A 14,037-nucleotide genomic window follows, 5' to 3' on the forward strand; every position below is an offset into this window, starting at 1 on the left:
TTTCCTGCACCGTCAAGGCCTGGAGAGGTGTGCGTGCACACAAAAGACTCAAACTTTGTTAGTCTTAAAGGTGCCCCTGGGCTCAAATTAAGATCTATACTGATTGCCAGTTTTTGCCCCCTGGTGGAGGGGCTGTCGCTAAGTGTCAGAGCCTCTGCTTGGCATGCAGAAGGCCCCAGGTTCAATCCTCAGCATTCCCACATTCAAAAGGACCAGGCAGGAGGTGATGTGGAAGACCTCTGCCTGAGACCCTGGAGAGCCATGAGGAGGAGCCATGGCTCAGTGGCTGATCATCTGCCTGGCATGCAGAAGGTCCCAGGTTCAGTCCCTGGCATCGCCCATTGAAAAGACCAGGCAGGAGGTGGCGTGGAAAGGCCTCTCTCTGCCTGGGACCCTGGAGAGTGGCTGCCAGCCTGAGCAGACCACGCTGGCCATGTTCTGATTCAGCAGAAGGCCGCTTCACTTTTGGCCTAAATGTCTGACTGTCGAATATTAGGAAGGGGCTGTGGCTCAGTGGCTGAGAATCAGCTTGGCATGCAGAAGGCCCCATGTTCAGTCCCCAGCAGCATCTCCAGGTAAAAGGACCAGACAGGAGGTGATGTGGAAGACCTGAGACCCTGGGAGATCCGATGTCAGTCAGATTAAACAGATTCTGAGGAGGGGCCATGGCTCAGTGGTAGAGCACCTGCTTGGCATGCAGAAGGTCCCAGGTTCAATCCCCAGCACCTCCAGTTAAAAAGGACCAGGTAGTAGGGGATGGGAGAGACCTCTGCCTGAGACCCTGGAGAGCAGGTGCCAGTCTGACTAGACAAGACTGGCCTCGATGGATGAAGGATCTCATTCAGTGGAAGGCAGCTTCATGTGGGGCCTAAATGTTTGACTGTAGAATAGACTGGAGAATCAGTTTGCTGTGCAGAAGGTCCCAGGTTCAATCCCCGGCGGCATCTCCAGTTAAAAGGACTGGGCAGGAGGTGATGTGAAAGACCTCAGCCTGAGGCTCTGGAGAGCTGTGGAGAGGGACCATGGTAGAGCATCTGCTTGGCATGCAGAAGGCCCCAGGTTCAATCCCTGGCAGGATCTCTAGTTAAAAGGACCGGGCAGGAGGTGATGGGAAAGACCTCAGCCTGAGGCCCTGGAGAGCTGTCAAGAGGGACCATGGTAGAGCCTCGGCATGCAGAAGGCCCCAGGTTCAATCCCTGGCAGCATCTCCAGTTAAAAGGACCGGGCAGGAGGTGATGGGAAAGACCTCTCTCTGCCTGAGACCCTGGAGAGCCGCTGCCAATTTGAGTCGACCAGACCGACCTTGATGGACCAAGGGGCCTGATTCATTGCGAGGAAGCTTAATGTGTTCACATGCCTGCATGACAGCATGGCGGGGGTGGTGGGAGCGGCCCTGGCAGAGTGTTGACATCCAAAAGCTGTGTGGGTGACACAGGTGGGAGGGGCAGGAGGTCTGTGATGACAGGTGAGGAGACCAGGAGGACTCCCAGCAGCCTTGGGAAGGAGGCTCCCAAGTCTCAGGCGGGCCGGACTGGGCTGGTGGAGCGTGATTGGACGGTGTGTCACCCTGGCGAGGCAACCTTCTTTCAGCTGCCCCAGCACCCTGGCTCAAGAGACTCCATTCTGGAAAGCAGGGTTGCCAGCCTTCTTTTGGGACCTGGAGAATTCCTGGGGTTACATCTGATCTCCAGATGACAGAGTTCAGGCCCCCCCTGGAGAAAAGGGCCCCTTCAGGGGGTTCCGAAGCTGACCGGGGGGGGGGGTTAGGCAGAGGTAGCCGTGCCCTGCGCTGGGCAGCCTCAGTGGGGAGGGCAAGAGGCTTGGCAGGGCAGACTTGGAGGGCGGGGCAGCACTCTTCCTTTGAAGAAGGCCCCCTCCACCGAAGGCACCATTCAAAGCAGAGGCGGGATTACGTACTTTGGGGAGGCAGGAATCCTCGAGTGTTTACTTTCAAACCGTTACCTTACCATGCCATTGTGCAGTCCCTGACTGAGGCCGAGTTCAGACTGGCCATTTGAAGCGCGAGGAAGTCGTGGCAAAGAAGACCCGGAACAGACCTGGAACGGCTTGTTCGTGGCATTCCCGTTCACACTGCAGCAAATGAAGCGGGAGGATACCGTGGAGGAAGCGCAAGGGAGTGTTCGCACTCTTGGCCCGCCCCTGGCGGGCTGCTAGCAGCTGTTTCTGTGCTCCGCTGCATGCGCCTATGTGCATGGGTGCCCGTTGCGGAAACAGCCAGCGCCTCTTATCAACGACTGCGGGTTTTTCCCGCCTTAGCAGCGCTTGTGTTCAGTGTTCCCTCTAAGGTGAGTTAGTGTGAGCTAGCTCACAGGTTTTTAGCCTCCAGCTCACACATTTTTGTCTTGGCTCGGGAAGGATGGCTACAGAGCAAACTAATTTATGCAGCAGCCAAATCACTCACTCACAACTTTAATGCCGGCAGCTCACAAAGTAGAATTTTTGCTCACAAGACTCCACAGCTTAGAGGGAGCATTGCAGTTGCGTTCACATATCAGGGAACCGGAATCAGCCCGCTCTACACACGGTTTGCTACCACTTCCACCAGACACTTTTAAAACTTGGGAGGGGAGCGGCACAAGACCTTCCACAGACCTCCTCCCTAGGGTTTCCAGGTTGCCCTTGGCCACTGGCAGGTGATGGGGGGGGGGAGGGTTGCCAGATCCAGGCTAGGAAACCCCTGGAGAGCTGGGGGTGGAGCCTAGGGAGGTCAGGGACCTCAGTGGGGTACAATGACATAAAGTCCACCTTCCAAAGCATCCATTTTCTCTGTAGACTGGAGACGAGCTGCATTTCCAGGGGATCCCCAGGTCCCACCTGGAGCTTTGCATCCCTAGGGCCCCTCTACCCGCATCCCAAGAAGATCCAGGTGAGGAGGCCCTGAAAATGTCCTGCGTCTCCCCCCCCCAAGCCTGTCTCACACCACTTTGCATTCTCTCCCCCCCCCTCTGGCTGCCACAGGCTTCTGCCACCTGCCCTCCGTCTGCGGGAACTGCAAGGCGATGTTCTCCCGCTACTTCTACAACGCCTCCAGCCAGAAGTGTGAGCAGTTTGTCTACGGGGGCTGCGGTGGGAACAAGAACAACTTTGAGACGGAAGAGGACTGCTCCAAAACATGCGTGCCCCCCGGTAAGGCTCTGGGTTCCGGAAAGAGCTGCCGTCTGGCTCTTTGCCGCCCCAGCCAAGACGCCATCCTGGACCCCCCCAGTCCGATTCACACTCGGGAGCCCCTTTTTCTGGGGGCGGGTGAAGCACACGATGCTCTTTGTTTGGTGTTGTGGTTAGGTGTGCGGACTCTAATCTGGGAGAACCGGGTTTGATTCCCCACTCCTCCACTTGCACCTGCTGGATGACCTTGGGCAAGCCGGTAGTTCTGATAAGAGCTTTTCTTGAAAAAGAGCCGTTTCTGTCAGAGCTCTCTCAGCCCCACCTACCTGCCAGGGTGTCTGTTGTGGGGACTGTGGAGGGGAAAGGAGTTTGTAAGCCGCTCTGAGACTCCCTTGGGTAGTGAAGGGCCATGGGGTAGAAATCCAATCTCTTCTCTCTTCTCTCTTCTCTCTTCTCCTTCTTCTCCTTCTTCTCCTTCTTCTCCTTCTTCTCCTTCTTCGCCTTCTTCTCCTTCTTCGCCTTCTTCTCCTTCTTCTTCTTCTCTACCTCACAGAGTGTCTGTTGTGGGGAGGGGAAGGGAAAGGAGGTTGTAAGCCGCTCTGAGACTCCTCTGGGTAGTGAAGGGCCATGGGGTATCAATCCAATCTCTTCTTCTCTTCTTCTTCTGCTGACTTCCCACCACCCTTTTACTAGATATTCATTGCAGTCAGATTGTGACACCATTTGGGAGGCAGGGGAGGGGAAAGGGAAATATCTGGTTTTCTAGCCACATCAACAAAAGGAAGCAAGACCTACTGGGACCTGCACAGAGTTGGTCTGACTGGGTGGAGGAGGGGGCTTGCGTGTTTCTTAGGCTTTTCTCTGTTCACCTCTACAGGGAGCATTTGAAAAAAAAACCCAGGTCCCAAGGAAACCAAACGTCTGGCTACAGAGAATGCCTAAGCAGGAACTGAGTTGATTTCCCATGAATGATCTTCCCCTTTTTCCCCCCACAGGAAAACCATAGAACGGGAAGACTCTTGGAGAAACGTCGTCCTCGGTTCCCACCTGTCCTTCCCGAGGCGCTAGATCTAATACACCGCCCAGCCCTGAAGCATCCTCTTTCCTGGCCCAGTGGAGGACGTGGCAAGAGGGCGGCCATCTTGGACTCTGGCCCAGCCAATCAGGCAGGAGGACTTGGGGGAGTGATGATGAGGCTGCTTTTTCCCCTCAGGTCCCGGGACTGCCTTGACCACCCTTTGGTTTCCCGTGTGATAGGAGCGCAAAAGCATGTCTCCCCCCCCCCGCTTGAGCACTGGCCTGAGGGAGACAGTCTTCCAGCAGCCTCTCTGTGGCAGCACCTCCGCTCCCATTCCCTTTCCCTTTCCCAAAAATTATGTCTCCGACCAGTGGGGGCCAGAATGAGAGCTTGTGCTCCAGGCCACATCTCCTTCCTTTTGTGTGCGAGGCACGGCGCCCTTCCTCCGTCTCAGCAAGGCCTCTGGGGGTGAAATCCAAGAGCAGCTGCTTGGCAACCCATGGAGATGGCCTCCGTCTTGGTCCACGCTGAAGTCCCTCTCCACCTGCCCCTTTCACAGCCAGGCAGCCGGCCCTCTCCTCCTCGCCCGGGGCCAGGTGCACATGCAAAACCACGGGCCCCCCTGAGGGCAACAAAGAATGTGATTTGCCTCCTCTTTGGGCTTCCGTGTGTGGTGAAGGGCTTCGGCATGAAAGGCACTCTGCACTTGCCCAAGAAACACTCAAAGCCAACTTTCTCTCCCTTTGAGAACCAAGAGCTGGGTCCGCGCCAAACAGAAGACCACCATCAAAAACATGACTCTGGTGGAGAGGACCAAAGATATCCCTCCTGGGCCAATAGGCAGAGCGGAGAAACCTTGACTGCTCCCAAGCCAGGCTCTGGAAGAATCTGGAATGTTCTGAGCATCGTACTTTGCAGTTGAGGTGGTTCTCACAACAAGCTGAGTGTGGATTCGGACCCTTTCAGTCCAGTGTGACTCATGGGTTCCCCTCAGTGCCCAGGCATGCCTGATCCTAGTTTGGATCATCTCCGTGGGGCACCACGAAAAGGGGTTTCAGCATTGCCAGTGCCACTTTCCCCACCAAAAATGGCTCTGGGATGGGAGGGGTGCCGTCTGCCCCACGGGGCTTTCTTCCCCACGGCCTCTTAAAAAAGGGAATATTTTTAAAAGCCTCAGCAAAAGGGCACAGGTTCAGTCTCTTGCTAGCCACAATATCATGGGCACAATCCGGGACACGCCGGCCTGTGGGAACGCCTTCAGCCACATCCAGCCCTTGGAAAAGCCACCCGGGTGGGAACTGGGGGGCAAACTGCACCCTCTCGGTGGCAAAAGGCTGCAGCTGTTTGGAGGCCGGCTGGGAAACTGTGAACTCTTCCTGGTGCTGGTCAGTCGGGAACCTTCTTCTGTCTCTTGCTTGGCCACCCCTCACCTCTGTTCTTGCCAAGACGGGGCAGCAGCGTGTGTAGCAGCAGGTGAAACATCTGGAAAGGCCCCAGGAGGGAGGGAGGGGGGGCTCCTCGCCTTGCTCAGAGAAGCCGTCTGATGCTTGGAATCCAGGGACACCGTTTGGGTCCCACCTTTGGAGGAAGAGAAGAGCCGGCTTGGGCCAGGGACTCTGCTGCTTTGTAACGTGGAAGTCCGTCCTACCTTTCTGTGAACCCCAAATCTTCCTGAAATATATTTTTATATTCAGTTACTCTTGTAACTTGTGCTTAATTGTGTTCAGCTGGGTGTTGCTCTGGGGCACAGGAGCAAACAAAAGGACTCTGTGTGCGTGTGTGTGTATGTGTGTGATCGCTTCTTTGCATGGTCCCTGTCGGACTCAACCAGTCGCTTCTTCAGAAGGAAAGTTTATTGATCAGTATTGGCAGAACATCTCTACTTCAGGATCTGTGTTAAGACTAAAGCATAAAACGTGGGGTGAAGAGACATACAGTGTTCAAAGGGGGCCACTGGGTGGCGTAGCGCCAATGAGGGGAGAAGAGGGGTCTGCCAGAATGTAACGGCCCCACTTTCTGAAAAGTATGCATACGGAGAGTGATTTCAGCTAAGCATACCTTTATTTAGTCCGGAACAAAGACACTTGACCGGCTCGCAGGCCGGCTAATATTCGTTCAGAAAACCCGCCACCAAGCTTGGGGATCCAACACAAGCACACCTAAACACACACCCCACTCCCGATAGGCTATTTACACTAACCGAGAGACCTATTGGCCTTCCGGCTGGGGACCTAGCCCTTTCATTGGGCCTGGCTAGGATCCTACTGGCCCATTGTCTTTTGGCATGAAGTTAGTGGTGTTTGTGCCTTGGCAAGTCCCGGCATGCCCGGCCCTGACAGGGCCTGATACACTACACTTTCCCAGAGAAGGTGTTACGGCGAAGCATTCAAGGCCAAGCACATAAAACATACAGATAAGAGAGCATCACTGAGGCAACCAGGAAACCGAAAGTACATTCCAAGGAGTGAGCAGTCGTCCCTCCCACCAGCCTTTATGGCAGCGACATCCCAATTCCAACATCCAGGGTGAATGAACCAGCCACTGGCCTGCCCATTGGACACAGGTTTGGTTACAGCTGCAGTTGCCAGAGGTCTGGAGAGCTTTCTCAGATATCAAACCAAGGCATTTATTGTTTGTCCTGTCACAAATGGTGTGCTCTGGGCAGTCACAATATGTGTGTGTGTGTGGGGGGGGGTAATGTGTGGGCTGGTGCTAGGTAGGTAATACAAAAACTGAGGGTCACAGACTTCAGTGTTCTCTCTAAGCTGAGTTAGTGTGAGCCAGCTCACAGTTTTTTAGCCTCCGGCTCGCACATTTTTGTCTTAGCTCAGGAAGGAGGGCTCCAAAACAAACCAAGTTATGCAGCAGCCAAATGGCTCACTCACAGCTTTAATGCCAGTCGCTCACAAAGTAGAATTTTTGCTCACAGGACTCTCTACAGCTTAGAGGGAGCATTGGTCACAGTGTTAGGAGGAGATGGAAAAAACATATGACACTGTGTATAACAGATGTATGCTCAAGGCAGATCTATTTTGTGCATTTATTTTTCTTTTTTAATTTTTCCCTATACTGTTATATAAATATTGTTGTCAAGTATTATCAAACATGGGTTTCACCAAAACAACACATCAAAGGGCAGGTTTATGGGATGTTCAAACATTCAAACAGCACCTTGTCAGTTTTACAATCACTAGTCCCTCCGGACTCTATGGTAATTTACCTGTATCGAACACAATCTTTTTCAAGGACAGTGATGTACATACAGGACATAAGTTGCAATAAATTCTCTTTGTGAGTATAAAACTCTTAAAATAGCAAATAGTGGCATATTTTCTATGGTTCCACTGGAGCCCTTGCAGCAAACATAATAACTTATCTAGGAGACCATATCTCTCAAGTTCTATCAGGCTGCCTGTTAAGCACTTGAGAGATTTGTTCTCAGAAAGAGATTTCTCAAGTGTTGTAATGTTATAACGATCCATCTGTTTTCTCTGAACTCCCAATTTTATTTTATTTTTAAATAACACATCTCTATCTCTTTTAGTAGTTGAAATACACCTTGTCTCTTCTATCTCTGCAGCAAAAGGGACTAGAAACGTTTGTTTTTCACATGAAAGCTGGGAATTCAGAGAACTGGATCATTATAATGTTAAAACACTATAGAGATCCAGCAATTGCTCTTTTTTTAACCGTGTGTATGTGTGTGTAGGCGGGATGGAATGGCAGCCTGGGGCAGGGAAAATGCAGGGAAACCTACCCCCTGGAAGCCCTGTGGCAGCAGCACTGAATTGGCTGCTGCAAGGGCAATGGGAAACTGCAGGGACTCATGGTGGCCCCATGGAAGACCCTGCAGGTCTCAGAGACAGCCAGGGAGAGTAAGCAGTGTCCTCTGAGGGCACAGGATGGGATATGCTCAGGAAACTCATGGCTGGGGAGTTGGGGAAGAAAAGGTTGTGGGTCACACATCACGACAGGAGACCAGGAAAACAAGAACTGGAGTGGGGGGAGGCTGTGAGGAACTTCAGAGCTGCGGCAAAGAGTCTGTCCTGGATCCAGATGGCAGCCACTTGTCAAGGGCTTTTCCCACTCGTGCTGCCCGAGATCTCCTGGGCCGGAGATGCTGCTGGGCACTGAACCGGGGGGGGGGTCTGCGGCATGTGAAGCGGGAGCTGCACCACTGAGATGGGACCCTTCCCCTTGTCAGAACCCACAGCCAACAACGAAGTGCACGCATTCAGGAACGGTAATACTTTTATTGCAGAGCTATAGATGCAGTAACATAAGCACTGTTAAGACTGGCGGCAGCCCCGTGGGCATAATAGGATATAGGGTATTCGTATCCACCACCACCCACAGCACTGGCCAATTAGGCACCCTCCTGCGCACGGGATAAAGCTTGGAGACCGTTAGGTAGCTAAAGCTGAGAACCAACACTCTCCCACGGCACCTAGGAAAAACCCAGACAATACATCTCCCTCCTGCACATCTGTATAGATAAGCATTTCGGTGCAAAGCAGGAAAAGCACAGAAAGGAATGTAGTAGCAATTAACCAGACACCGTCCATGCTCCCCAACCCCCATGGCAGCGTAGCTGACACCCCTGGCCATTGGGGGTGACCACCCGTAGGGAAGCTGAAGTCTGAGAAGGGACTGAAAGCTTGTCAGACTCCAAAAGTATTTTGGAGTGTATCCCGAAGGGCTCTTTTCTCAGTGGGAGAAAGGGAAGCCAGGTTTTCTTTCCTAGTAGATGAATAAGCATTTTGGCAGCCCCCTCACTCAGGTTGCCGATTCCAGGTTGGGAAATTCCTGGAGATTTGGGGGTGGAGCCTTGGGAAGGCGGAGTTAAGGGGGGAGAGGCAACTCAGCTGGGTAGAACACCTTCTGGACCCTCCGAAACAGACATCTCCTCCAGTGCAACTGCCCTCCGTGATCTGGGGGTGAGTCATAACACTGGGGGATCTCCAGGCCCCCCCTGGACACTTATAGAAACAAATCAGCAGAATAATCTGTCACGCTGTACAAATCACACTAGAGACAACTGTCTTCTTATACAGTCCTACTTACTTACAACCAAAATTGACACACATAACAGATAGTTTTGCCACCAGGCATCAATGACAACTGCACCAGTTGAATAGTGACCTAAGAGTCCTTGAAAGTACAAGTCTCTCTTCAGATGGATGTGGTCAGCAGCTGGTGCAGAGAAGAGTTTGGTCAGGCTCCTTAGTCCGGTCACACCACACAGGGCTTCATAAGAAGATAACTGTTTATTAGTGGATCTAGTACTAAAGAACATGTGTACAGCTTGTGTCAGGAATGGCCGTCAGTATTAGGGCCTCTGACTTACAGTGAAATCAAACATTCCCCCTGTAAGCATGAGCCAATGGATATATTTCGCACGGGCGGCAAAGCAAGCGAGCATAGCAGAGAAGCCGTTAACTTTCCCAGTCGTGGAAACTGCAGCTGGAACATCTACAAGGTCAAGCATAAGATAGCACACAGTAGCTGGGCAGGATAGAGCTGAGAATGAGAAGGAGGGTACCCCTCCACATTCCAGAACTATGACAGGGCTACTTGACAAGTTTCCAGAAGAAAGCACGCAGCAGACGGCATGAGCTCAAGGCTAGCTGTAGTGCGAACCAAAGGAGCGGCGACGGCACGCCTAGGTTGCTCTGCCATTTCTTAGGGCTTCATCAGGCCGCTTTTCTTTGGTGATGGAGCTCAACTCAGTCTCTGCCAAGATTCAAAGCGACACAGAGTAGCTAGGTATCAGGCTCTGTGTGTCTGTGTGTTTTTGTGTGTTTGCCTACCTGGACATTGGCAACTAGGACTCCCAGCTCTAAATTGGGAAATACCTGGAGATTTAGTGAATGGAGCTTGGGGAGGGGAGGGTTTGGGGTGGGGAGGGACCCCAGCAGGGTACACTGCCTCCAAAGCAGCCATCTTCTCCAGGGGAACTGGCCTTGGTTGTCTTCAGGTCAATTGTAACAGCCAGGGGTCATTTCGTAGAAAAAGAGGTGCAGGAGCTCATTAGCATAACTTATTCACATAGCTCATTTGCATATGCCACACCCCCTGACATCACCGGAAGTGTATCAGAAGGCAACACCCACCGCTCAGGCTCCACTGGACTGTTTTGGAGTGCTAGCTATTGGGAGAGGGGGGGACGTGCAGATCTGTCCTCGCAGAGGAGGGAGAGCTGGTACCTGAATAAAACTTGGTCTTAAAGGTGCCACTGGACTGTTTTGGATTGCTAGCTATGAGGGGTGGGGGGGTGGAATGTGCAGATCTGTCCTGGCAGAGGACGGAGAGCTTGTACCTGAATAAAACTCGGTCCTAAAGGTGCCACTGGACTGTTTTGGCCCGGGGGCTCTGCAGCGTACCTGGCTGCTTCTTGCTCTGACTGAGGGCTGCTGGGAGCAGGGGGTGGGGCTTGTTGCATGTGCCTGCTCCCTGGGCTCTTTACTGCCGGAGCTCCGCTCCTGCAGGAAATGACCCCTGGAGATCTCCAGGTGCTACCTGGAGGTTGACTACCCCGTTGGCAACCCTTCTTATACCCTAGGGCTCTGGTTGGTCTCTAAGTTACCACTGGACTCAGTTCTGGCTGAGAGGGTCTTCCCGAGGGTCAAGAACTGCAGCTGCCGCTGGGGAGTTAAGTCCTTTGGGCTTCCAACTTCTCTTCAGCGCACTGCACGATCTGGCTTGGCTCCAGGGAGCCTGAAGACCTGTCTGTCAGGATTCCAGAGGCTTCGTGCCAGAGAGCCATGTCACGCGGCCTGCCCTTACCACGTGCCAAGAACTGGAAGCTCTCCTCCTCCTTCTCAAAGTTGTTTGCGTTGACTTGGCGGCCTCTGTAGCTAACTCCTCACAGGCCCCTGAGGTGGGGTTATACCGTAGAAGTAGCGACACCCGAACTCGCTGCAGGTCCCCTGCTCTGGCAGCAGCTGGCAGATATCTGGCAGGAGGGAGCAGGCCACGGAGGGACCGCCACTGAACTTAAAGGACCTCCCCTCCACATGCAAACAAGGCTCCTCTCTGTGAATTTAGGTGGAGAATATTTCCCAAATGTTTCCTGGCATGAGAAAATTCAGGGCATCTCAGGAAACTGCCCCACAGAGTTGGAAGGGACCTCCAGGTTCATCAAAAGCTCCCAGGTTCAATCCTTGGCAGCATCTCCAGTGGAAAGGGCCAGGCAGGGGATGATGGGAAAGACCTCTCTCTGCCTGAGACCCTGGAGAGCCGCTGCCAGTCTGAGCAAACACTGACCTTGACGGACCAAGAATCTGATTCCGTAGAGGCAGTTTCATGTGTTCACGGTGGGGGAAATGTCCCACCCACTTCCTGCGGTGAGGAAGGGCTGCAGGACCCAGACAGGGTAACTGAGGTGGTGGATGCAGGAGGGCTGATGTGTCCCTGCTACAAAATCCCTGTGCAGCACACTGAGCGTGGCGATATAAGTGCTCTCAGTTCCCAGGATGCCTCCGAGTCCTAGTGAAGCTTAGGACAGGCCTGCAGCCAATCACAGCCCCCAGAGCCCTACAGAAACCTCAGCCAGGACACCGATTGCTCAGGTGACCGGGGGCGTGGCCAGAAGCTATATCTTACTGGACGCATGTGGGGCAGGAAGGAAGCAGACTCATAACTACATCCCCCCCCACCCAGTGGCCCCTGCTCCAGGCCCACAAGAAGGAGTTCCCTTTGTGGATGTTGTGTACTAGTGGAACCACACATGCGGTCGGGCCGCCGCATGGCCCGACAAATTAGCAAAGCTTCGCTACCAGAGACAATAGAGCCCTAGGATCCTAAAACCCACCAACTGGCGCATAGGGATTCTACAGAGGACCTATAAGGTTGTAGCTCTTGTATATAGCCTATCACGGGTGCGGGTGTGTGTCATGGGTGTGGTTGTGAATGGACATATAAGCAGCCTGCGGGCTAGCGATTGTATCTCCTTTTTCCTGAAATCACTATGAGCTGAAAATCACTCTATGATGCATCAGTCTCAGTACTTTTCAGTAGACTACACAAGAAAGCCTAAAATGGCTCAGTGGAGAGGAGCAGTCTACTCCCCATCCCTCATCTGATTTTGCCGCTTTCTGCAAACCCCATTTAAAGGGACTGCGGTCCCTTTCAGTGGCGCTCGGTGGGGCCACAAACCATGAACTGGTTCAGTTTGCCAGAGAATATCCGGTTTGGTTCATGGTTTGATCTAGAAGAAGAGGAGAAGAGATTGGATTTATACCCTGCCCTTCATTCGGAGTCTCAGAGCAGCTTACAAACTCCTTCCCCTTCCCCTCCCCACAACAGACACCCTGGGAGGCAGGTGGGGCTGAGAGAGCTCAGACAGAAACGGCTCTTTTTCAAGAACAGCCCTGAGAGAACTTGTGGCTGACCCAAGGTCACCCCAGCAGCTGCACGTGGAGGAGTGGGGAATCAAACCCGGTTCTCCCAGATTAGAGTCCGCGCACTTAACCACGACACCAAACTGGCTCTTTATGGTTCAGCCTGAAACCACAAACCAAAATGGACCAAATTTTTGCAGTTCGTGCCCATCCCTACCTCTGACAAGGAGGAAGTGACAGAGGTGTTTAGCTGGATTTTGTTTTCTTGAGGCCCCGGCTGCCCTGGAGAACACTTACGATGCTCTGCTGCCCCCTAGTGGGGCCATGGTCCCGTACTGACACTGTCTTTCCAGTGTATCTATAGTCATGTCTTTAACCACCTGTTGTGCAGTTAATGCAGTTTGCTCCTGTAGCATACTATGCCTCCCAACAATCCGTTTAATTTGTGTCAGTGAGACACCTCGGCTTCTGTATCTTCCTATAGACAGCTGCATCCCCATTGCAGGTCTGCTATCTCTGGGTTGGGAAGCACCTGATGATTGGGGAAGTGGGAGGTGGAGAGAGGAGGGAACTCAGAAAAAATTACAGGAATAAAATTATATATATCTCTCCCTTATAATAAAAGAGTTTTGGGTGCCAAAGTTCTAAAATGCACTCCTTTAGTGTTAGGCCGAAAAAACTGCCACTCGGAAGACACTGGCTGGGTTCATTGGCTGCTTTGTGCAGTCCCGGCCAGCGTTCCAAGGTCACCATTCCACACCTGAAACTCACCCCCCCCCAAGGCAGTTGGAATTTTCAGTTGGGAGAGGAGAATGATGTCAGCTGCTCCCTAGGCAGAGGCTGTGTGTGTGTGTGTGTGGGGGGGGGGTTGTAAAACTTAAGACAGACAGGCAGATAGGGTTGCCAACTCCAGGTTGGAAACTTCCAGGATATTTTAGGGATGAAGCCTGCTGAGGGTGGGATTTGAGGAGGAGGAGGAAGAGGGGGACCTCAGATACATACAATGCCATGCTGCCCACACTCCAGACAAGCTGTTGCCAGTCTCCAGGTGACAGCTGGAGAGATCTTAAAGCTTTGGTGCTACTTCAAAGTTCCCCAGGAGCCCAAAACAGAGAAGTGTTTTGGAAAATCTTGAGGAATTGTTTGGTGCATTTACGATGGGGCTCCTGGGGAACTATTGTTGCCAATCTTGGCCCAGCAGCCATCAAACCATTCTCTTCAACCCCCTGCTGTGCAGCTGACTTCCCCCTAGGGTTGCCAATCTCCAGGTGGGACCTGGAGATCTCCCACTGCTACAATTGATCTCCAGATGACAGAGATCAGTTCCCCTGGAGAAAATGGATGCTTTGGAGGGTAGACCCTATGACATTATACCTGCTGAGTCCTTCCGCCCCCCCCCAATGCTGCCCTCTACAGAATCCACCCCCCAAGCCTCCAGGTATTTCCCTCCTTAGAGCTGGCAACCCTACATTCCCCTCAGTGCCTGTTGGGAGTGGGTGGTGGGGGAGGGGAAGGGAGTGGGTGACCAGAGGCTTCTGCCTCCTGTCTCCG

At 52.9% G+C, this 14,037-nt stretch overlaps 1 protein-coding gene across 1 annotated transcript in view; it reads left to right on the forward strand.

Annotated features, from left to right (window-relative positions):
• The window catches only part of LOC107114596 (eppin-like), a 10,816-nt gene extending 5,013 nt beyond the window's left edge, over positions 1 to 5,803 (forward strand). The window contains exons 3-4 of the mRNA XM_015416136.1: positions 2,980 to 3,147; positions 4,122 to 5,803. Coding sequence (XP_015271622.1) covers positions 2,980 to 3,147; positions 4,122 to 4,132 — 179 coding nt within the window. The 3' untranslated portion in view covers positions 4,133 to 5,803. The remainder of the gene's footprint in view (positions 1 to 2,979; positions 3,148 to 4,121) is intronic.
• The last annotated feature ends 8,234 nt before the right edge of the window (positions 5,804 to 14,037 follow it).

This window comes from Gekko japonicus, unplaced genomic scaffold, assembly GCF_001447785.1.
Source record: "Gekko japonicus isolate JY-2015 unplaced genomic scaffold, Gekko_japonicus_V1.1 scaffold2593, whole genome shotgun sequence".
NCBI classification, from domain to species: Eukaryota; Metazoa; Chordata; class Lepidosauria; order Squamata; family Gekkonidae; genus Gekko; species Gekko japonicus.